Consider the following 25,750-nt stretch of genomic DNA (forward strand, 5'->3'; position numbering starts at 1 on the left):
ACAGCGCGTAGCGTTGCGCAGTTGGAGGTGAGCCGCCAGCAGTGGTGGATGTGGGGAGAGAAATGGCGGAGTTTTGAAATTTGTAAGGCTGGATGTCATGAACTGCTATATATATTATGACTATTAAGGTAAATACATTGTTTGTTCTCTATTAAAATCTTTCAGTTGCTAACTATGCCTATCAGTAGTTAGTGTCTTCCGTAGTTTGAATCTTTTATTTAGCTGGCAGCAGTGGCACTCGCTGTATTGCAGTAGTTCGAGTAACGAAGATTTTTGTGAGGTAAGTGATTTGTGAAAGGTATAGGTTAATGTTAGTCAGGGCCATTCTTTTGTAGGGATTACTGTTAGTCAGATTGCGTTGCGCTAAAAATATTGTGTGTCAGTTTAAGCACAGTCATGTATAATTGTTCAAAAGGGGACGTTTCAACTTGAAAAAAATGCATAAATGAATTGAAAGTGAAATGCGGCAGCTTCTGAGAAGCAAAACCATACGGAACGAGTGCACAAAGTATACAAGGAGTCCCAAAATTCGCGTACTCGTTCACCAGGGCGTGGTTCCTAGCACACTAAAAATACAAAAAGTGTAGTGCATGGTTCTGGTAGAAAATGGACGCCAAAGAACAACACTGCAAACATATGTATGACAAATATTTTCATTCAATACAGTGCTGCTGTGCTGCTCAGTTAGTGCTGTGACGAGAGTGTTTCGTTAGAATGGTTTAGTTCACAAGTTCTCTTTCAGATCTAGGTGTATTTATTGTAATTTCCTGATTTTAGGCTCCTTAATCGTTAAACAGCAGTTACAGCAGGATTTATACAAAACCCGGACAATTATTTAGTACTATAACCGAAATGAGAATACAATCGTTATCATTATTTTACTTTGAAAGACGTGTTTTAGCTTTAAACATTTACTCTGTTGCCTTGCATGCACTGCACCCCTCTACGCTTTCCGGCCCATTGCCCGCATTTCTTCAGTTATATGCTCTCCACACACAATGAAACATGACAGCCATAGCAACTGATGTGGATACATCGTCTTTGTCTCGTCAAAAAATCACGTGCCATGCGTATTGGTGCATATCACGGTCGTCAATATTCATCATCTTGAAATGCATAGATATAAATTGCAGCCGGCCGGAGTGCCCGAGCGGTTCTAGGCGCTACAGTCTGGAACCGCACGACCGCTGCGGTCGCAAGTTCGAATCCTGCCTCGGGCATGGATGTGTGTGATATCCTTAGGTTAGTTAGGTTTAAGTAGTTCTAAGTTATAGGGGACTGATGACCTCAGAAGTCAAGTCCCATAGCGCTCAGAGCCATTTGAACCATTTTTTATAAATTGCACTTATACACATTTAATCATATACCTGCCCGCAGTTCTATGAACAAGTGTTTATAAGTGAGATCTTCACATCGTTGACTTTGTCAAGAAATGCGCTGCTTCTTAAAGTGCAGTTTAAAAAACTCAGAGTGGATCTCCACAAGTCCGTATGTAAAAGCGCCATCAAAAACATATGTAAGAGGGTCGATGTGCTTTAAGGTCAACGGTCCACGTCGATAAACGAAGCGATTACATGCGGTTTTCCACAGATAAGGAATGCGGAAGAACTGGTTGCGCGCTTTCGTGCTGCTCTTGTAACTGTGGATGCGACGAGTTCAAGAGAAACGTGACCCAGCGACTGGCTAAATGTTTGGAGATGCATGAAGACCGCTGTGGGCTCCTGCCTGTCAAAGACACGTTGTCATTTATAGTGTATTCAACCCTCTGCTTTCTAGAAAATCTGTATAACGTTACGTGTTGTTTAAACTGACATAAATTGACAAATCTTAACTACTTATATCATGGATCGCCTTTGTGGCATGAAAACTTTTAAATTAATTTTATTCATTTAAAGTTTACATTTTAAAAACACAATTTTTATACTTTTACTGGTGGATTTCTACGGATATGTAATTTATTCTCATTCTAAAAAAGTGTTTTTATAATATGATTCCTATTGTAAATTTGTGCACGGTGCACTCTCAGACAATAGCGGAATGTTCCGAGCATACACGTCTGATGCACTTCATTACCAAGGTTCCTAAACGAAAATCTTGTAGGTCCCTGGTCTTCTTTCAATACATCTTTTTTGCGCCACCTACCAGAAATTCTAGTCGAAGAGGAGCAAATTTTTCATTTCTAGTATGAGAAACAATAAGTCACACTCAACAGAATTTGCAGTACATTGTTCTTCTCCTTCTTTGTAAAGGGATTCTTTATGATCATCATAATCTTCGTGTGGTTCTGGGTTTTCACCGACTTCTACCTCATTATCATCATAACTGGAAATACAGCTTTACTAGGTGGGTTTTCAGGATCAGAAGACTGCTCCAACGATACCCTTATTTCATCTCATAGTCTTCTCCTCGGTAACATTTTTTATTATAGAACAGACAACTATCATGAAATAATAACCCAAAATAAACATGTGCTTACCACATGTAGGACTGTTGAATACTAAATGACGTAACAGACGCTGCGCAGACACACATCTGGTTGTTTCGAAATTGCTGCTAAACTCAACGGGCTTGCGAGGTCCGTACAGGAAGAAACATGAACCAGCACTTCAATGTAAAACCACAGGTACATTTTTATAATCATTTTCCACAACTATGAGTAACAAGATAGATCAGCAAAAATCCTAAAATTTCCTTAAAATGAAATATACAGATACTAATAGAGAAGGTAACAAAAATCACAGACGGGCTACTGAGGCCTGATGGTAGTTAATGGTTTAAAATATAATAACTGGACGCACTGAATGTATTACACTGAAGAGCCAAAGAAACTGGTACACCTGCCTAATATCGTGTAGGGCCCCCGCGAAAACACAGAAGTGCCGCAACACGACGTGACATTGACTCGACTAATGTCTGAAGTAGTGCTGGAGGGAACTGACACCGTGAATCCTGCAGGGCTGTCCATAAATCCGTAAGAGTACGAGGGGTGGAGATTTCTTCCGAACAACACGTTGCAAGGCATCCCAGATATGCTCAATAATATTAATGTCTGGGAGTTTGGTGGCCAGCGGAAGTGCTTAAACTCAGGAGAGTGTTCCTGGAGCTACTCTGTAGCAATTCTGGACGTGTGGGGTATCGTATTCTCCTGCTGAAATTGCCCAAGTCCGTCGGAATGCACAATGGACATGAATGAAAGCAGGTGATCAGACAGGATGCTTACGTACACTATATGATCAAAGGTATCGGACACCCCCAAAAACATACGTTTTTCATGTTAGGGGCACCCCTCTCAGATTTAGTGATAAGAAGGCTCAGTGGACAGTCCGTCAAAACCTGAACACAGATCAAGTATGAAAACAGAAAGATGGTGTACTGAACTGTGAAAAAAAGCAAAATAGAAACAGTGAACGGTCGAAGGACAAGAGGTGCAATATAGAGCTATCTAGACTCGCAACGGCGTCGTGTTTACGTGGTCACGGTCTTCGATTGGCAATTTTTCTTTCTTTTTTTTTATATCGCTGCTTGCTATGTCCAAATTTGTGTCTGTGTCGTGTTGTAACGTCCGCTGGCAACAGCGAGGTTTAAGGAAGGGACCTATAATGACAGTTGCCGGCCGGAGTGGCCGTGCGGTTCTAGGCGCTACAGTCTGGAGCCGAGCGACCGCTACGGTCGCAGGTTCGAATCCTGCCTCGGGCATGGATGTGTGTGATGTCCTTAGGTTAGTTAGGTTTAAGTAGTTCTAAGTTCTAGAGGACTGATCACCTCAGATGTGAAGTCCCATAGTGCTCAGAGCCATTTGAACTATTTTGAAGTTAAGTAAAAATTTTATTGCACTTTTATTGGGATTAAAAAATAATAGATGTTTGTATAAAATAGTTTAAAAAATGCTTAGCAACCCACCTCCATCGAGTACAAACGTATGAACAGCGATCTGTCAGATTGTATCATAACATTAAAGCCATTGAGTACAAACGTATGAACAGCGATCTGTCAGATTGTATCATAACATTAAAGCCACTTACCATTCCAACTCCATAACAAATAAAATAAATTGTCATAAATATGTAAAACTGTGCTTCACGAATTTACCTGTGTTGTGTATTTTCTGTATCATTGGGTTTTTCACATATTTTAAACAATCTAAAAGATCAATTTTCACGAATAATTTGCAAATATTGACCTAGCTATATTATTTATTACACCAGCTGTAATACAGTCACAAGTTACAAAGAACAAAAGAGCGAATAAAATACGAGGAACATCAAAACACACTGAACAATGTATTTGATCTTACAAATTATATTGTATATGCATTCTCCGAGAAGGAAAGAGAGCTATCATTATTTCAGAGATACGCCGTAAGTCTATATTTAGCACTGCGGGAAGTTGAAACTTCTTTGTTGCTAAAGGGAACGTTTTTATTTACATTTAAATTGATTTAAAAAAAATTTCAGGCGACTGTCACCAGCATCGATATATTAGGAGAACTGCGTGATACACACTGTGCTAGCTTACAATATATTTACTCACAACCGGTTTCGATCATTGATCGTCTTCATAGTGCTGGTACAAGAATGGAAACAAAGTGAAAACTGTGAATATCAACACAAATTACATTTTCCTGACAATTACTCGGAAAAATTAAATCTACGTACGAAAAATATCGATTGTGACAACTACACATCTCATATACGCTATTTAATCAGAAAAGTATACGCCATAGCTGACTTGCAAACCTCAGAAAAAGATACTTAACGCTCTAATATCGGCTTGTTTCCATTTTTGTTCAAGCTCTTTGAAGATAATCAAAAACCGATTGTGAATAAATATATTTTAGGCAGCGCAGAGTGTACCATGCATTTCTCCAAGTAAATTGATTTAGATTACGTTTTGTTAAATCAGAGCAATGTTCTCGAAGCGGTCCAAATCGGTGATCCGCTCCGTGTTAGTTGGCACAGGTCATAGGAGATAGGGACACTTATGTGCTTGACAGATTTATAACCAAAATTCTCGTTCGTTGCTGAAATTCGCAGGCGTGAGAAAAGCTACAAAACGCAACAAGAAATCCTCAGAATAAACGGTGTCTCGATTCAACCAATATCTCACATCACCGTTCAAATGGTATAGAAGTGCATGCACAGAAAACGAAACAGAGATGAAAATTTATTTTGCAAATTAACGTATGCATACAATGCGGCGGATAATTCAGCCGTTTCTTATAGAAAACTATCGATACCTTACGGAATGTAAATGAGATATCTGAAATAATAACTTGTTTCTAATAATGAATCCGATGGCAACGAATGTGAGTTCCGCATTCACTGCGAAAACCATTCAAGACAGACTTGAACTGGCTGAACCATTTCTCTTCGATAATTCAATATTTCTTCCTTTGACCCTAGTTTTCAAATATTTACACTACTGGCCATTAAAATTGCTCCACCACGAAGATGACGTGCTACAGACGCGAAATTCAACCGACAGGAAGAAGACGCTGTGATGTGCAAATGATTAGCTTTTCAGAGCATTCACACAAGGTTGGCGCCGGTGGCGACACCTACAACGTGCTGACGTGAGGAAAGTTTCCAACCGATTTCTCATACACAAACAGTAGTTGACCGGCGTTGCCTGGTGAAACATTGTTGTGATGCCTCGTGTAAGGAGGAGAAATGCGTACCATCACGTTTTCGACTTTGGTAATGGTCGGATTGTAGCTTATCGCGATTGCGGTTTATCGCATCGCGACACTGCTGCTCGCGTTGGTCGACATCCAATGACTGTTAGCAGAATATGGAATCGGTGGGTTCGTGAGGGTAATACGGAACGCCGTGCTGGATCCCAACGGCCTCGTATCACTAGCAGTCGAGATGACAGGCATCTTATCCGCATGGCTGTAACGGATCGTGCAGACACGTCTCGATCCCTGAGTCAACAGATGGGGACGTTTGCAAGACAGCAACCATCTGCACGAATAGTTCGGCGACGTTTGCAGCAGCATCGACTATCATCTCGGAGACCATGGCTGCGGTTACCCTTGACGCTCCATCACAGACAGGAGCGCCTGCGATGTGTAATCAACGACGAACCTGGGTGCACGAATTGCAAAACGTCATTTTTTCGAATGAATGCAGGTTCTGTTTACAGGATCATAATGGTCCCATCCGTGTTTGGCGACATCGCGTTGAGCGCACATTGGAAGCGTATATTCTTCACTGCCATACTGGCGTATCACCCGGCGTGATGGTATGGGGTGCCATTGGTTGCACGTCTCGGTCACCTCTCGTTCGCATCGACGGCACTTTGAACAGTGGACGTTACATTTCAGATGTGTTACGACCCGTGGCTGTACCCTTCATTCGATCCCTGCGAAATCCTACATTTCAGCAGTATAATGCACGACCGCATGTTGCAGGTCCTGTACATGCCTTTCTGGATACAGAAAATGTTCGACTGCTGCCCTGGCCAGCACATTCTCCAGATCTCTCACCAATTGAAAACGTCTGGTCAATGGTGGCCGAGCAACTGGCTTGTCACAATACGCCAGTCACTACTCTTGATGAACTGTGGTATGGTGTTGAAGCTGCATGGGAAGCTGTACCTGTACACACCATCCAAGCTCTGTTTGACTCAATGCCTAGGCGTGTCAAGGCCGTTATTACGGCCAGAGGTGGTTGTTCTGGGTACTGATTTCTCAGGATCTGTGCACCCAAATTGCGTGAAAATGTAATCACATGTCAGTTCTAGTATAATATATTTGTCCAATGAATACGCGTTTATCATCTGCATTTCTTCTTGGTGTAGCAATTTTAATGGCCAGTAGTGTATTACGATGCAGACCGCTGTTAAATTTCATACGCAGACGACACTTGAAACCTTGCCTATTAGTAGCCATGAATTGTACAATGTCTGAAACGAATAAAATGACAGAGGCTTCTATTACATGAACATTTTTTTATTGTAAGAAATTCCAAGAAAAGAATGTTTTCGGTAGCACGGGTAGTATTTTCCTAAGGTGTGACAGTTATGTAGAACTTCCAGCGATCTGTTAATCAGTTTTTGCGAGTGCATCTGCCTTCTAATTATAGGCATCATTTACACTGATCAGACAGCACATTATGACCCCCTACCGAATAACCGGTATGTCCACCTTTGGCACAGATAACAGCGGCGACGCATCGTGGCATGGCAGGTCGCTGGAGGGAGTTGATCTGGCGAGCTGGAGGGCCAGCACATGAATTGGAACTCGCCATTGTGTTCCTTGAACCACCCCATCACAATTCTGGCCCTGTGACATGGCGTATTAGCCTGATTAAAGATGCCGCTGCCATCGGGAAACACAATTGTCATGAAGGGGTGTACGTGGTATGCAACCAGTGTAAGATACTCCTCGGCCGTCACGGTGCCTTGCACGAGCTCCCCTGGACCCATGGATGTCCACGTGAATGTTTCCCAGACGGCAATAGAGCTGCCGCCAGCTTGTCTCCGTCCAGCAGTACAGATGTCAATGAGCTGTTCCACTGGAAGATGACGGATTCAAGCCCTCCCATCGACAAGATGAACAAGGTATCGGGCTTCATCAGGCCACGAAAAGCTCTGCCGCTGCGCCAACGTCCAGTTCCGGAGGTTACGTGCCCATTTCTGTCGTAGTTGCCAATGTCATGGTGTTAACATTGGCACATGCGAGGGTCGTCGACTGTGGAGGCCCACCGTTACGAGTGTTTGGTGCACTGTGTGTTCAGAGACACTTTTACTCTGCTCAGAAATGTAGTCCAGCAACAAAGGAGGTGGCTTACAAAACACTCGTTCGACCTATACTTGAGTATTGCTCATCAGTGTGGGATCCGTACCAGATCGGGTTGACGGAGGAGATAGAGAAGATCCAAAGAAGAGCGGCGCGTTTCGTCACAGGGTTATTTGGTAACCGTGATAGCGTTACGGAGATGTTTAATAAACTCAAGTGGCAGACTCTGTAAGAGAGGCGCTCTGCATCGCGGTGTAGCTTGCTCGCCAGGTTTCGAGAGGGTGCGTTTCTGGATGAGGTGTCGAGTATATTGCTTCCCCCTACTTATACCGCCCGAGGAGATCACGAATGTAAAATTAGAGAGATTAGAGCGCGCACGGAGGCTTTCAGACAGTCGTTCTTCCCGCGAACCATACGCGACTGGAACAGGAAAGGGAGGTAATGACAGTGGCACGTAAAGTGCCCTCCGCCACACACCGTTGGGTGGCTTGCGGAGTATGAATGTAGATGTAGATGTAGATGTAGCATTAAACTCCGGTGTTAGTTCCGCCACAGTTCGCCGCCTGTCCTGTTTTACCAGTCCGCCCAGCCTACGACGTTTGTCACCTGTAATGAGGGGTGGCCGCCCAACCCCACGAGTCTGGACGTGGTTTCAGCTTGGTTCCGCCACACAAACCGCAGCATTTCTCGAACACCCGACAAGTCGTGCAGTTTCCAAAATGCTCATGCCGAGCCTCCGGTCCATCACAACCTGTCCTCAGTCAAACTCAGATACATCGCGTGCCTTCCCAATTCTACACTCGGACAGTACGATCACTGATACTGAACACACCGTGTGTACGTCTGACTAGCAGTCATTCCTGGCCACGTAACGCTGCTATCGCCTGGACGGGTTTATATCGCTAGCAGGTCGGCGGCCATAATGTCAGACCCGAATCTACGATATTTCCGAACCGGGGCAAAAAATTGGTAGTGGCACCTCCCCTCCTCAAGCGTTTAAGATTTTTTTTAAATCGATTTTTCAAAAAATGTTCATTTTGTAGCGCACATCTTTTTGAACAGTTTGATATATAAAACATATGTTCGAGGAAATGTAACACATGTTATTTGGTCCTAAGGGTGCCAAACTGCAGTGCCACGCCGCTCTCACAGCATTCTTCTATCACACGTCAATGTATTTCGCTCTGTGGAATCCAACCGTGAATATTTTGTAATGGAAGCCATCAATCCTATATTCATTATAGTGGAAAGTAAAACGTCTTGTGGTGCCTCTCGCGCTCCCTGTCGGCAGACTTGACATCCTACGGTTATTTGTAACCAAGCCAATAAGAACACTTCAGAAAATTTGCACTCTTTATTGCCTATTAGGTAACAGCTTTCTCTTTTGTGTGACATAAAAATAAATGTAGGAAACATAAAATCAGTGAAGACAAGAGACAAGCAAGACAGTACACATTTCTTCACACCGTAGGTCCCAGAAATTTTTCCTATCTAATCCTGCTACAGCTTTACACAGCGTGCTTTCCTTTCTGCGAAAGAATCTATTACCTCATCAAAGTTCGTAAAAACGTTTTACTACATGAAAAACCAAAATGTCGTTGTCTAATGCTGAAAAAGTGGTTAATACGAATAGCACCCAAGAATGGGTTGGTTTCTCGATTTGATTACGTCTATTTTGTCACTGTCTGCTAGATAAAATGCCAAATAAGCGAGATTGTTTTGGCACAAACGGTCATTTTTGTGACACAACAGGATATAATTCACGAAGCACCAATATCAAATGTCTATGAGGCCTACAACAAGAAAAAAGTTTTATGTTAGGAAATAGTTTCAAATTTCATTCGTACTCTCCAATTACTCAAGCAAGAGATCGAAAAGTAGTAGTACGAAATTTTTATATAAATTAGGATTCGTCATATTCTTCTGTATAATTTGTATGATGTCTCCGTTTCTTCTCCTTCCTCGTTCTGACAAACACTCTTTCCCTCACTATTTCTGTACTATTCTGCCATTATCAAAACTTATTCTCCAGTTAACTTCACTAATCATGCCTGAATTACCGGTTTAATTATACCGCGTTTGTTCTCCGGTTAGGTGTTATTGCGTGTTCGTACAACGCGTTTTCCGCGCTGTTCCGAGAATAGAACTTAAGCGTCTACTAACCGCGGACTGTACAACTGGCCCCTACTAGTGTAGCGATCTGGCATAAATTTTCTGTCAGAATTTCATTTTATTGGATACACTGAGAAGATAATATGTAATCTTTCTTAAATGTTATTCCTGTTAATCGTTTATTTCCATTCTGGTAGTCCGGATCTATGGATTTCCCTAATAATTATAACAACGCTGATCATTCGCACACCCAGTCAACCACATAAACAAGCACCGATTGGCATTCACGCGTTCGGGTTTATTCCGGTTAGTTCGTATAGCCCCGTCCCCTTTTGTCTGCGAGAAAGTTTATTTCTAGATGCGGCGGGGATTCCCCTGGCAGAGATATCACGTACACTATGAACGCATTCAAAAATCAACTTATGATTCGTTAAGAAAACAACTTAGAGTGTGTTTAAAAATGTTCAAAAACTAACAGGGATGCGTTTCAAAATCATATGAATAATAGACAGACCAACGTTTGCTGGATTCTATGCGCTTTGAGAAACAACGTTTTTTTCTTCCAGAATATAAATTTGGCGCCCGCTGAAATTATACCCCGGAGTAGATATCCCGGTTTGCTTAGATCGAGGCCTGAATAATGTCATGGCTGATCAGTGCACGTTATAACAAAGTTAAACGTAATTAAAACTGTGACTGCAAAGAATACATTCAGAACTCACATGTAAGTCCTGCACCAAATAAATTTCAGTCTCGCTTGTTTGCTTAGTTCCACGTTATGATATGTAAGGAGACTCAAATTGTTGCATAAAACTCTAAATAACCAATAGTACAGCTTCGATGTACAGGGTGGCGCAGATGGATCGGGTGGTTTTAAAATACTTGTCAAACTGTCAATTGTAAAGGTATTGGATTGAAATAAAGTGCAAAACGTGTAGTTACAATGGAAGTTTATTAACAAAAAAATAGTAATGTTAGTTTTTAAAAATTACATCCATCAAATGCCCTCCTTCTCGAGCGACGCATTCTTGGAGTCGGTCCTTAACGTTCCGCATTGCCCGCTCAAGCACATCACCAGGAATTGATGTGATTTCGGTGTGAATTGCTGCCTTCAACTCCTGAATGGTCCGGGGTTTGTTCATGTAGACCCTTGCTTTTAAATAGCCCCATAATAAAAAGTCACATACCGTGAGGTCCGGCGAGCGAGGGGGCCAATGGACATCTCCATTACGGGAAATCAAACGGCCAGGGAACAGAGCGCGTACAGCTTGCATTGATATCCTAGCGGTATGTGCAGTTGACCCGTCTAGGCGTCCATTTTGGAGCACATGAACCAGTAGTGCGGAAATTATGCACCCAACTCAATATCGTATCTCGCTTAGGAACACTACCGCGAGGTGGGATGTTGAAACGCCGGCGAAAGGCACGCGTCACAGCAACAATTGACTCGTTATTGCGTATGAACTCTTCCACTGCGAAAACACGATGCTCAACGGACCACGTAGCCATCGCGACTGACTGCCAGCCTGCAACTGAAACTTCCCGTCCCCCCCCCCCCCCCCCCCACCACCACCACAGGACGAAGTCGCCGAACACCTGGCTCCCCCCCTCCAGACGTACAGTCCACTTCAAAACCACCCGATCCATCTGCGCCACCCTGTATATGGACCAAATGCTATGTCGCGTTCAGGCGTAGTGAAATGGTGCCATCGATCTGACAAATGTCACGCAGACGTGGTTGATACTGATCCGGAAGGCAGGCCATCGACACCAGCTGATGTCCGAGCAATCAAAGAACTGCTTCGCCGAATCACAGAGTGACTATTGTGGACATTGCTGAGCAGATACGCATCTCAGTAGGCAGTGTTCACTCCGTTCGAGATCGTTTGCAGTATCGGAAATTGTACTCTCGCTGGGTTCCGCAATCAGTGAAACCTGCGCGCAAAGGCGCAAGGACTGTGACGTCTATGAAGTTCCTTGAGCGTTACTCCGCGCATGTTAATGAATTTCTGAGCCGCATCATTACGGGCTACGAGATGTGGGTCCATCATTTCACATTTGCAATAAATAGAGCGTCTACATATACATCTACATCTACATCTACATCTAAACCCATACTCCGCAAGACACCTGACGGTGTGTGGCGGAGGGTACCTTGAGTACATCGGTTCTCCCTTCTATTCCAGTCTCGTATTGTTCGTGGAAAGAAAGATTGTCTGTGTGCCTCTGTGTGAGCTCTAATCTCTCTGATCTTATTCTCATGGTCTCTTCGCGAGATATACGTAGGAGCGAGCAATATACTGCTTGACTCCTCGGTGAAGGTACATTCTCGAAACTTCAACAAAAGACCGTACCGAGCTACTGAGCGTCTCTCTTGCAGAGTCTTCCACTGGAGTTTATCTATCATCTCCGTAACGCTTTCAGGCTACTAAATGATCCTGTAACGAAGCGCGCTGCTCTCCGTTGGATCTTCTCTATCTCTTCTATCAACCCTATCTGGTACGGATCCCACACCGGTGAGCAGTATTCAAGCAGTGGGCGAACAAGTGTACTGTAACCTACTTCCTTAGGATTCTTCCAATGAATCTCAGTCTGGCATATGCTTTACCAACGATTAATTTTATATGGTCATTCCATTTTAAATCACTCCTAATGCCTACTCCCAGATAATTTATGGAATTAACCGCTTCCAGTTGCTGACCTGCTATATTGTAGCTAAATGATAAAGGATCTTTCTTTTTATGTATTCGTAGCACATTACACTTGTCTACATTGAGATTCAATTGCCATTCCCTGCACCATGCGTCAATTCGTTGCAGATCCTCCTGCATTTCCGTACAATTTTCCATTGTTACAACCTCCCCGCCTCTGAGGATGAAATGCAAAGTTCCACCATCAAGAGCAGTCATGACCGCTGTTTTCTTCTACTGTGAAGGAGTTGCTTACGCAGAGGGCACAGCCATTCATGCGGATTCGTACTGTACAATACTGATATCGCTGGGCCACGCCATCAGGAACAAGGGGGGTAAAAAGTCAAGCAAAGGCATTGGTCTCCTGTACGAAACTGCAACACCCCACATGGTGCGCACAACGCAAGCTTTGCTTCAGTCTTTTTCGATGGAAGGGTTGGAAGCATCAGCCATACAGTCCATAATTTGCACCATGAGATTTCCATTTTTTCTCCAAGCTGAAAGAACATCTGGAGGGAAAGAGTTTTCCAACGATGAGGACGTTCACACAGCGGTTCTCGAATTGATCCGTGACCAAGAAGGAGATTTATAACGTTGAGGAATTGAACGATTGATAGTATGTTCCGACCGTTATTTGTAGGGACTTGGTGACTATTCTGAAAAATAGCATAATGTGTCTGCGCCAGTCCGACGTGTAGTGCAGCAGTCAATAAACGTTATTTGTCCTGTCATAATAGCGTGTAATTTTACTTCCTAACGTCCCCTCAAATGTACGCAGCATTTACTGTATTCATTCAGGTATGTCTTTATTCTATGCTAGGTCGTTATTTATTTTATTTACTTGTCAATAACGCTTGTTTTATTTCTACACACGAAACGACACAATGATTATTAAACGAAGTCATTAGCAAATGTTGAGGAGTTTAATACTGAACACAGAATGTGCGCAAACAACGACGATGTTATTTTCTTGGCATTTCTTCATATTTAGGTATGTAGAGCATTCCAGACAGTTGGAAATGGAACATTTAAAAACGTGACATATGATGAAATAAATCTTCACATGAATTGGTTGGTTAATTTGGGGAGAGGACCAAACAGAGAGGTCATTGGTCCCACCGGATTTGCCTCAAGCGATTTATGGAAATCACGGAAAACATAATCGGGATGGCCGGATGCGGGTTTGAACCGTCGTCCTCTCGGAGTGCTAACCACTGCGCCATCTCGCTCGATCGAGGAAAACTAAAATCGAGCAATCGACAAATTTGCCAATCGACCAATGGGCCAATCGACTAATCGAAAATTGGACAAACGACAAGTTGACAAATCGACTAATCGCACAATCGACCAACCGACAAATGAACAACAACCAACCAACTGCTCATGTATGCTTGTTTACATCTTTGGGCGGCTTTAGTGACATCTCTGAAAAGTCAAAGGGACTGTGTCTGTGATACAATGCTCACAGTCAACGTCTATCTTCAGGAGTTCTGGGAACCGGGGTGATGCAAAACTGTATCAGTGATACAGATCAACAAATTTAGCGGCGAAAGAATTGAAACTTGTGGGAAATCGCAGTCTACACCTTCTAAGACCGATTCACTTTAGTTCATGTTTGTTGAAACAGAATAACTTTCTGCTTCTTGTTTTCGGAATACGATAAGAACTATTCATGAACTGTTCCCATAGTTATGTAGTGCTTCAGCGCATTCAGCAACATAACATGAACCACAAAATCAAGCGATTTTTAAAAATCAAAGATGATACCTGTTGTCCTCAGTGATTAAAGAATATCATTATTGCTGTTGTTTTTTGTTGTGATTTTTAGTGCGAAGCCTGGTTTGATGCAATACTCCACGCTCGTCTATCCTGTGCAAACCTCTCCATCACCCAATAACTACTGCATCCTACATCCATTTGAACCTGCTTACTATATTCATATGAGGTTCATTCAAATGAAACCTGGTCAGTTCATCTATCTTTGCCTTACACGTAAGGTGGCACCACGTAACTGCGGGTATGGTGGCGCCGTCTATTGGTAGAGAGACTGACGCGTGCGCACCGTTTAATGTTGCATAGCGCCAGTGTGGTTTCACGCCGAAGAGAAGATGGTCACCCAAGTTATCGTCCACTATCGAACATGCGTGCGAGTAAGGAGTGATTCGATTTTTGGCGTAGGAGGGATTTGGAGGCAGTGAAATGTATCGACGGATGAAGGCTGTGTACGGTGAGTACAGTCTGAGTCGTTCAAGTGTTGTTGAATGGCGCAAACAATTCCTTGAGGGGCGCGAGTCACTGGAAGACGATGTTCGTCCTGGACAGGCTCATCGTATCATACCGGAAATGGTTGAAGGAGTGAATGCTTTAGCCTTGGACAACCGCAGATCACCGTGGGCGAGATCCATCGGTTACCGGGTATTAGCGTGGGCACCGCCCACATCATAATGCATCAACACTTGAACTTTCGAAAAATCTGTGCGCATAGGGTTCCCCACCAAATGACTCCCGAACAGCGAAATACTCGAATGGCGCTGTCTTTGAGTCATCTGCAACGTTATCATGAGGAGGAATACGGTTTTCCGTTGCGTATTGTCACTGGTGACAAGACATGCTGTCACCATTTTGAACCGGAAAGCAAGCGTCAGAGCAAGCAGTGGAATCATGCGACTTCACCACCTCCATTGAAATCAAAGGCCGTGCACCCCACCGAGTGAGGTGGCGGAGTGGCTAGCACACTGGACTCGCATTCTGGAGGACGACGGTTCAAACCCGCGTTCGGCCATCCTGATTGAAGTTTTCCGTGATTTCTCTAAATCAGGCAAATGCCGGGATGGTTCCTTCGAAAGGGCACGGCCGATTCCCATCCCTAATCCGAGCTTGTGCTCTGTCTCTAATGACCTCGTTGTAGACTGGACGTTAAACACTTATCTCCTCCTCCGTGCACACCACTTCTGGTAAGGTCATGATGTCCTTCTGTTTTGACCCCAAGGGCCCACTGCTTGTCGAGTTCCTGGAACGGGGAACCACCATCAATGGCCAGCGTTATCAAGCCACTTTACAGAACCTTAGACGAGCCATCAAGTTGAAATGCCGAGGCATGTTGTCCAATGGCGTTATCCTCCTGCATGATAATGCCCGCGCGCTTCAGTCCGGAACCACGCGGCTGCTACGGTCGCAGGTTTGAATCCTGTCTCGGGCATGGATGTGTGTGATGTCCTTAGGTTTAAGTAGTTCTAAGTCTAGGGGACTGATGACCTTAGATGTTAAGTCCCATAGTGCTTAGAGCCATTTGAACCATTTGATAATGCCATCCCGTACACGGCCAATGCGACAAAGACGACACTGCAGCAGTTTTGGTGGGAAACGCTGGAACATCCACCGTACAGTCCCGACGTTTCTCTTGTGACTTTTATGTGTTTAAACCTCTAAAACAAACTATTCGCTGACATCGATTCGCAGCAGACGACGAAGTGTGTGACTAGGTCCAGGCCTGGTTCCGATAGCAGCCTATTAGCTTCTTCAAGGATGGAATCGACCGGCTAGTGTTACAATGGGATAAATGTGCCAGCAGTTTTGAAGACTATTTTTGAATATGTGTATTATGTATAACTACATTTTTGAATTAATAAAACCATTAACGTTACTTTACACTAGTGACCGGGTTTCATTTGAATGCCCCTTATACCTTGGTCTACTTCAAAATTTTTATTCCCCACCCCCAGTGCTTCCCTCCAATACCATAGCGCTAAATCCTTGATGCCTCAGAATGTGTCCTATCAATCGATCCCTTCTTTTCGTCAAGTTTTACCATAAATTTATTTTGTCCTCAGTTCGATTTAGTACCTCAATATAGTCAAGTTGCATGCTACGGAGTTTCGTCTCAGTTGTGCGATTGGATTCCTGATTTCAAAAAATGGTTCAAATGGCTCTGAGCACTATGGGACTTAACTTCTGAGGTCATCAGTCCCATAGAACTTAGAACTACTTAAACCTAAGGACATCACACACATCCATGCCCGAGGCAGGATTCGAACCTGTGACCGTAGCGGTCGCACGGTTCCAGAATGTAGCGCCTAGAACCGCTCGGCCACTCCGGCCGGCTTCGTGATTCCCTGTCAGAAAGCTCACAGTTCGTAGTAATTAATGGAAAGTCATCCAGCGAAACGGAAGTGATATCTGGCGTCCCCCAATGAAGTGTTATAGGCCCTCTGTCATTTCTGATCTATATAAACGATTTAGAAGGCAGTCAGAGCAGCCATCTTAGACTGTTTGCAGATAATGATGTCATTTCACGTCTAGCAAGTCCATCGGAAGATCAAACCCAATTTCAAAATGATTCGGACAAGATATCTGTATGGTGCTACCTAAGGCTGTCAGTTCAACTAAATACCTAGGAATTACTATTACCTATTAAATTGGAATTATCAGATAGATAATGTTGTAGGAAAGGCAAACCAAAGACTGCGCTGTATTGGCGGAACGCTTAGAAGGTGCAACAGGTCTATTAAAGAGACTGCCTACACTAGGCTTTTCCGTCCTCTCCTTGAGTTCTGCTGCAGTGTGGAATCCTCACCAGATTGGACATCGAAAACGTTCAAAGAAGGGCAGCTCGTTTTGTATAATTGCAAAATAGGGGAGAGAGTGCCACGGATATGATATGCGAGTTGCAGTGGCATGCATTAAAACAAAGGCGTTTCTCGTTGCGGCGAGATCTTTCACGGAATTTCGGTTTTCAGCGTTCTCCTCCGAATGCGAAACTAGTCTGTTCACACCTACCTATAGGGAGAAATAATCATTGTGATAAATAAGAGAAATCAGATCTTGCACAGAAAGAAGAAGTGTTAGTAGTGGAAAGTAGAACGATAGAGAAAATAATGAGGAAAGAGGTTCGATGAATACTCAGCCAGAAACGTAAGTGTAAACTGCAGAGTACCTATGTAGATGTAGATGTAGTAGTTCTTTGGCCTCTCGCCAGTCGTGTTATTCAAGAAACCTGGAAACTAGGTGGCGCACTCTCATACTAAATATACGACACTGCTGTAGTTAAGCGTTGAATCCCCCCTGAAATCGTCGTCGTGGTGACATACTGATCTGTAGTGCAGCCCGAGGTATAGTTTAGTTTGGAAGGTGACAATTTGTTTGTGAGTTGGCGAAGACAAGGAATGTGAAAGCAGAAAATCTGGTTGTGGTAAACAAATTACCGGTAGCGAATCGTAAGGTCAGCGTCCGCGCCTTATTGAAATATGCAAGGGGGTCCACTACATAATTTTTACCATAGGTCATGACGGTCGATGTAGGCGATTCGTCACACGTTTCGTTCCATTTTGATTTAGTAAGCGGCAAAGCGTCACGGAAATGTTCATTCAACTCCAGTGGCAGACAATGCAAGAGAGGCGTTCTGAATCACGGTATGGTCTACAGTTAAAATTACGAGAGTGTACGTTCCTAGAAGAGTCAGCCAATATAGTGCCTCCTCCTACGTCTGTCTCGCGGAAGTAACGTGAAGATAAAATTAGAGAGATTCGTGCCCACAAAGAAGCTTATCAACAATCGTTCTTCCCGCTAACCATACGTGACAAGAATAAGGGAAGCGACAGTGGTACACAAAGTACCCTCCACCACACACCATAACGTGGCTTGCGGATTGTAGATGTAGCTGTAGATTAGTTACGCGATTTACCCATCTAATCTTCAACGTTTGCCTACAGCACCACATTTCAAAAGCTTATCGTTCACTTTTCACTTCCGCACAAGGCTGCACGCCAAACAAATACGTTCATAAAAGACTTCCTAATACTTAAATTTATTTTCGATGTTAATTTATTTTATTCAGAAATGCTTTTTTTGGTATAGCCAGTATCCTCTCTACTTCGGCTATTTGCTGCTCAAACACCAAAACTCATTAACTACTTTGACTGTTTTCATAATCTAATAACCCAACAACGATAGTGCGAGCGGTGTGCTGATCACATACCGAATTCCAATGACACCATAGTCAAAGGATGATATGGCGATCGGTCGGGCTCGATTGGCCCGTTTAGGGCCGAAACGCAGAACTTTAACTTCTCCTAATATAATTCCAGCAACTACGTCTGATTTACTTCAACTACATTCCATTACCCTTGTTTTACTTTTTTGATGATCGGATTATAACCTCTTTTCAAGACACGAGCCATTCCGTTCAGCTTCTCTCTCACTTCCTTTGATTAGATTAGATTAGATTTACTTTCATTCCAATTGATCCATAGTGAGGAGGCCCCTCAGGATGTAGAACATGTCAGAAAAACAATAATACATGACAAATATTTACAACAAAAATAAATAAGCTAGTGTACCTTCCACAGGTCCCAGGTGGAATGATCGTCATATTTTTAATGAGCACTATATGAAAGGATAATTTTACAACACTCATTTACTAAGATCGCATTAATGCACTGAATTTAAAATAAAAAAATGTTTTTTTTATTTATAAGGTAATAAGCATATAAAAGAACTACTACAATACTTATTTACAATGAACACATTACGGCACTGAAATGGTGCAGAAGTTAGGTCGTACTTTATATATATATATATATATATATATATATATATATATATATATATATATATATATATATAAAATCAGTTGGTTCTACTGAGAAATTAAGAAATTAATCAATGGAGTAGAAGGAGTTGGCCACCAATAAATACTTTAGGCTTCTCTTAAACTGAATTTCATTGGTTGTTAGGCTTTTTATGGCTTTTGTCAAGTAATTGAAAATGTGCGTTCCTGAATAATGCATACCTTTTTGTACAAGAGTGGAAATCGAAATGAAGTCCCATGCTTCTTGACAGAGCGTAAGGGAACGATGCGGGAGACCCGCACCACCGTACTAGGCAAGGTCCTAATGGAGGTGGTTTGCCGTTGCCTTCCTCCGACCACAGTGGGGATTGATGATGATTATGAAGACGACAAAACAACACCTAGTCATCTCAGGGCAGGGGAAAAATCCCTGACCCCGCCGGGAACCGAACCCGGGACCCAGTACTCGGGAAGCGAGAACGCTACCGCGAGACCACGAGTTGCGGACTGTACAAGAGTAAGTGACTTCAAATCCTTGTGATGATTATTTTTATTTTTAGAACTGAGATGTTGGTCTGAAAAAGTGATACATTTTTAACGACAAATTTCATTAAGGAATAAATATATTAGGCAGCAGTAGTTAGTATCCCTAGTTCCCTAAACAGGCCTCTGCAGGATGTTCTTGAGTTCACACCACATATAACTCTTATTGCACGTTTTTGTGCCCCGAAAACTTTAGCTTGTCTTGATGAATTACCCCAAAAAAATAATCCCATATCACATTATGGAGTGAAAGTAAGCATAGTATGCCAGATTTTTCATTTTTATATTCCCTATGTCTGACAGAATTCGCAACGCAAATAGAGATTTGTTTAGACGTTTCAGCAGTTCTGTGGTGTGCTCCTCTCAGTTGAATTTATTAACAAGCTGTAATCACAAGAATTTAACAGTGTCCACTTCTTCTATCTGCTTTTCATCATATGTTAGGCATATAGTCGTGGAACACCCACTACAAGTTCTGAACTGCATGTAGTGTGTTTTTTCAAAGTTTAGTGACAAAGAATTGGCTAGGAACCAGTGATTAATGTCCACAAATATTTTATTAGCTGATCTTTCTAAGACTACACTTGATTTGCTATTTATTGCAATGTTTGTATCATCGGCAAACAAAACAAACTTGGCATCTGGTTATGTTACTGATGAAAGGTCATTGATATACACAAGAAAAAGTAAGGGCCCTAAGATGGAATCTTGTGGAACCCCACATGTAATTAGTTCCCAGTTGGATGATGCCTGATAGCTTGATACATGTCTCTTTCCTAATAACACCCTTTGTTTCCTGCCAGAGATATAAGATTTGAACCATTTTGCAGCATTTCCTGTTACACTATAATATTTTAATTTACTTAAAAGGATATTGTGATTTACACAGTCAAATGCCTTTGACAGATCACAAAATATGTCAGTTGCCTGCAATTTTTTGTCTGTTGAATTAAGTGCATTTTCACTGTAAGCGTAAATAGTCTTCTCAATATCAAAACCCCTTAGAAATCCGAACTGCGACTTTGACAGTATGTTATTTGTGAAACGATGGTTATAAAGCCAATTGTACATTACTTTTTCGAAAATTTTTGAGAACGCTGGCAAAAGCGAAATTGGACGGAAATTTGACGCTATTTCTTTACCTCCCTTCTTAAACAGCGGCTTAACTTCAGCATATTTCAAAAATTCAGGAAATATTCCATTGATAAACGACTGGTTACACAGATAGCTTAATATATTACTTAACTCAGACTCACATTCGTTTCTGACACAATTACAATGTCATTGGCAAACCTAATAGTTTTTATTTCTCCTCGCTGAACTTTAATCCCTTTTCCAAATTTCTCTTTCGTTTTCCTTACTACTAGCTCGGTGTATAGATTAAATAACGTTGGGGATAGGGTACAACTCTGTCTCACTTCATTCTCAACTACAGCCTCCCTTTCATATCCTTCGACTCTTACACGTTTATTCTAACGAAATCGAAATGTGTATAATTTAGTAATAATATGAAGACAAGTGTGTTAAAACAGACGTGGCGTTGCAAAGCCACACTATTTTGACTTAGCTTTTGTTCTCCTTATTTTCGTAAATAGATTTTCGCTAAAACGTGGAGTAAAATTTGTGCTTAAAACCTTACAGTTCAGAACTGGTCATTATGTCCGAAAGACCTCCCACGGCTATGTTTGGTGCTAGAATCAGGTTTACGACTACTCATTAACATAAATACGCCTGCAACTGGTTTGGCCCCATGTTTCTTTCCGACAAGCTGCTCAGAGATATGACAGGAACGCTCACTCGAAGCAGAAATTTCTAGTAACTATGGCCTTTAAAATGCATGCCTGAAGAACATTTTCGATACTGTGAAACAAATCTCTTCTACTGCGGACTCCTTGCTTTTTAGGAGAAGGTTGCATGGACCCAAAAAAAATCTGGTAAACTTGGGGTCGAAAATACATACATTAAGAGCTATGAGCACTTGTTGAGTAAAAGAAAGATGTGTTTTTCCACAGCAGCGAAGATGAAAAAGTGCTCATAGCTCTTAAGGTGTGCATTTTAGAGTCCATGTTTACCGACTTTTTTTCGTGTTTGGGTCCATACTACCACCTCTGAAAATATGGAAAGCTTGCAGTATAAAAGATTTGTTTCGCAGCATCGAAGATGAAGAAGTGACCATAGTTCTTTAGGTATGCATTTTAGCACCCATGTTTACTAGACTTCTTTGCTTTGAGTGATAGCTCTTATCATATCCCAGAATACTGACCATTCCTCATGGAACACTCTGTATACGAGATGTGATCAAAAAATAACGGAAATTTTTTTTCTTTAAGAATCTTTAGTTATTCATCAACGTCAACTTTATGCCCTTCAAAGCAATCCCCCTCAGATATAATACAATTATTTCAGCGCTTTTTCCAATTATAGAAGCACTTCTGGAACTCACTTTTCTTTCCGGTGTTCAGCTCCTTAAGCGATTCTGTTTTTACCTCATCAGTGGTGGCAAAACGACGTTCTTTCGTGGTTCTCTTCAGTCTCGGGAATAAAAAGAAGTCACAAGGGGCAATGTCCAGCTAAAGCAACATAACGGTTTTGGTTTTTGCCAAAAAATCACGAACAAGCATTGAGGTGTGAGTGGGAGCATTATGGTGATGCAATTTTCACGATTGGTTTTGCCACAATTCTGGTCGTTTTCTTCGGATTGCTTCAAATAAAAGGCGCGTAACTTTCAGGTGGTATTCCTTATTGACCATACGACCACAAGATCTCACGATGAACTACCCCATTATAATGGAATAAAACATGTGAAGAACTTTCTCATGTGATCGACCTTGTCGAATTTTTTTGCGGTCTTGGCTCTTCAGGCAGTTTCCATTGGGACGTTTGGGCCTTGGTTTCGACGTCATACACGGATACTCATGTTTCGTCATCTATTACAACCTTCTTTAGAAGTTCTCTGTCGCTGTCGACTTCATTCAGCAGATCCTGAGCGATGTCCACGCGACATCGTTTTTGGTCGAAATTCAACAATTTCGGAACAAACTTTGCTGCTACATGTTCCATGCCCAAAACATGCTAAAATTTCTTTGCATGAGCCAGAGGATATGCCAACATTATAAGCAACCATTCTGATGGTGATTCGGCGGTGCCAGAACCATTTTCTTTACTTCTTCCACACTGTCGTCAGCAATTGATGTGCTAGGGGATGCAGGGTGATTGTCATCTTCAAGGTCTTCTCCATCCTCTTTGAAACGTTTATGCCACTCGTAAACTCTTGTCTTAGTCATAGTAGATTCGCCAAAAGTCACAGTAAGTATTTCTAATGTGGTGCTGCACTTTATTCCATTTTTCAAACAAAATTTAATGCAAATTCTGTGAGCCATCTTCTTCGACAATAAAAATTCGCCGATCGCTAGAAACACGTATAACCTTTTCGACTGTCAACAACTAACTAAATATTCAAAACGGCTTAAAACGCAAACATACACCAGGAACATATGTATCAACAAGATAAAAATATTTGAAACTCAGATGTATAAATCCCGTGAAATATAAAATTCCCGTAACGTTTCGACCACGCGTCGTATAGTCTTCTACGACTGTAATGAAAGTCATTTAGACCATATGTGTTTCGTTTTATTTCAAAGGTTCTTCAGTGGTCACTGCAACAATGTGGTTTTTCATGCAAATTTAATTTAATACACGAGTATCTTGGCCAACAGATTTGTAAGAAAAACCACATTGTTACAGTGACTACCTGAGATGTTTTCAAATAAAGTGAAACGCTAATGGTCTATATAAGACTGTTATTATAACTGTGAAAAACGGTTTACAACCTATAATCCTTGTGTAACTGCGACTGCGGAAAAGAGGCCTAAGAACAAAATGGACAACACGAAAGATGAAGAGGTCGGAAAAGACAGGCACAGGGAGGGAAACGTCGGAAAGAGTCTCACAAGGGGACCCTCCATACTGTAAATCACTGATTTTGATGCGCTTCAAATATGTTGTAGAGGCACTTACCCTGAGTACCTGGCTATCCGGTTTTTTTAGCGATGGGCCTTGGTTTTTGAGAAAATCGATTTTGAAGTTCATTGCGGGCTTTGTATGCCCGTAACATTACATATATTCCGAGCAAGTCAGCGTAGCGCAGCGCTAAAGGTTCACGGCTACCCCGGTGGAGGTACCGTGTTCGAGTCCTCCTCTTGTACTTTTGTTGTTTTTTTTCCAAAATCGACCGAATTTTTCAATTTTATTTCTAAGAATATCAACAAACAGTGTAAGGTGTGCGACATTATAAAGAATTGTTCAGTTATTAATTTTTTCTGTCATACAATATTACAAAATCTTATTTTTCATCGTGCACATTGCTTGATGTGCCAGAACAATATTGTGGGTGATACTTATCATAAAAACAACCGAAGCACAAAGTTTCGCAGCACCATGCGCATTTTATGAAAGCAACCGTCTTGCAGGCGCACGGTTTCTTCATGAGCGATACCGGGAAACACAATTCTTTTGCATTCAAAAAGATTTCTCTTTCATCCGCTAATTTCGATTGCGAACCATGCGTATCTAATCATGCTTTCAAAATTAGATGCGCTGAATTGATGTAGGTTTAGCGAATGTAATTTTTTCGAATCTTCCCAAGAAGCGATCTCTCTATTGTCTTACACCAAGTCGGGAGAATTCTGAATAATTTACGTGAAGATTTTCACCTGTCGGTAAAAATAAACATCGCAGGGTTGGCAATAAGGAGTTCAAAAAATGGTTCAAATGGCTCTGAGCACCATGGGACTCAACTGCTGAGGTCATTAGTCCCCTAGAACTTAGAACTAGTTAAACCTAACTAACCTAAGGACATCACAAACATCCATGCCCGAGGCAGGATTCGAACCTGCGACCGTAGCGGTCTTGCGGTTCCAGACTGCAGCGCCTTTAACCGCACGGCCACTTCGGCCGGCCAATAAGGAGTGCACTTTGGTGGGACCACTTCTAGGGTGCAAGTGCTCGCTTTCCTTTCATCAGTGAATAGATGATCGTATAAAGCTGAATCGGTTTGTACACCCAAAAAAAAAAAAAAAAAAAAAAAAAAAAAAAAAAAAAAAAAAAAAAAAAAAAAAAAAAAAAAATCTGTGCCACGTATGGAAGAATTACGGAACGCAAAAATTCTTCGTACACCAGTTTCGTGAACTTCCCAGATTTCGTGCAGGACACGACTACATTTCTGTATTTCCCAGTTAATTCGTCTACTAGTTTTTGAACGTTAGGACCAAATTTTCAGGATGGTTCTTGTATCCATAAAAAAATCATATGGGAGCAGGATTCGAACACAGTACCTCCAGCGCGGTAGCCGTGAACCTTTTCCGCTGCGCTACGCTGACTTGCTTGAAATACATGCAATGTTACGGATATACAAATCACGCAATGAACTTCAAAATTCACTTTCTCAAAAACCAAGGCCCGTCGCTAAAAAACCGGATAGCCAGGCACTCAGGGTAAATGCCTCTACAATATATTTGAAGCGCATCAAAATCCGTGATTTACAGTATGGAGGGTCGCCTTGTTAGCTGTAGAACCATTAACTGTTAGTAGTTGAATGGCGGAGTTAGGCTGTGACAGCAGAGGCGCGGACTTACGACGGAGACGAGACGCAGCTCCGCGGTTGCACAAGCCGCGAGCAACAGCAGAGGCAGCGGCAGTCGGCGCGCTGCCATGTCTGGTGTTCGACTGGCGCCGAACCGCGCAAACAGCGCTACGTTGCCCCAGTCCCCACTCCCGCACACCGCTGCTTCTTCCTGCTCGCGAACACAGACGCCGCCGCCGCATAATCCGCAATTAACGTTCGCAGCCGGTATCTCGATGTACGTCGCGTAACTATTAACGCGTGATGAGCTGTGACCGGAATTGGTACCCCAGGTCGCAAATGCACGCTTTTGCAGTAGCGCTCGACTCTGAAGTATCAGGATACAATCCTCGCAAGGAAATATGCTCAACGGACAAAATATTAGTCACACCTGTAAGGGCCGGTTCCCTCACAGCGTACTGTGTTCATACTGTGCTTCAACTGTTCTCCGACTGTCACGAAGGATGGGATCGCGC

General features: G+C 42.4%; 1 protein-coding gene across 1 annotated transcript in view; it reads right to left on the reverse strand.

Annotated features, from left to right (window-relative positions):
* Window positions 1–25,416, reverse strand: part of LOC126248877 (venom acid phosphatase Acph-1-like) — a 258,717-nt gene extending 233,301 nt beyond the window's left edge. The window contains exon 1 of the mRNA XM_049950325.1: window positions 25,288–25,416. Within this exon, the coding sequence (XP_049806282.1) occupies window positions 25,288–25,365 (78 nt within the window). The 5' untranslated portion in view covers window positions 25,366–25,416. The remainder of the gene's footprint in view (window positions 1–25,287) is intronic.
* Window positions 25,417–25,750: the final 334 nt, after the last annotated feature.

Source organism: Schistocerca nitens, chromosome 3 (genome assembly GCF_023898315.1).
Source record: "Schistocerca nitens isolate TAMUIC-IGC-003100 chromosome 3, iqSchNite1.1, whole genome shotgun sequence".
In the NCBI taxonomy this organism is placed as follows: domain Eukaryota; kingdom Metazoa; phylum Arthropoda; class Insecta; order Orthoptera; family Acrididae; genus Schistocerca; species Schistocerca nitens.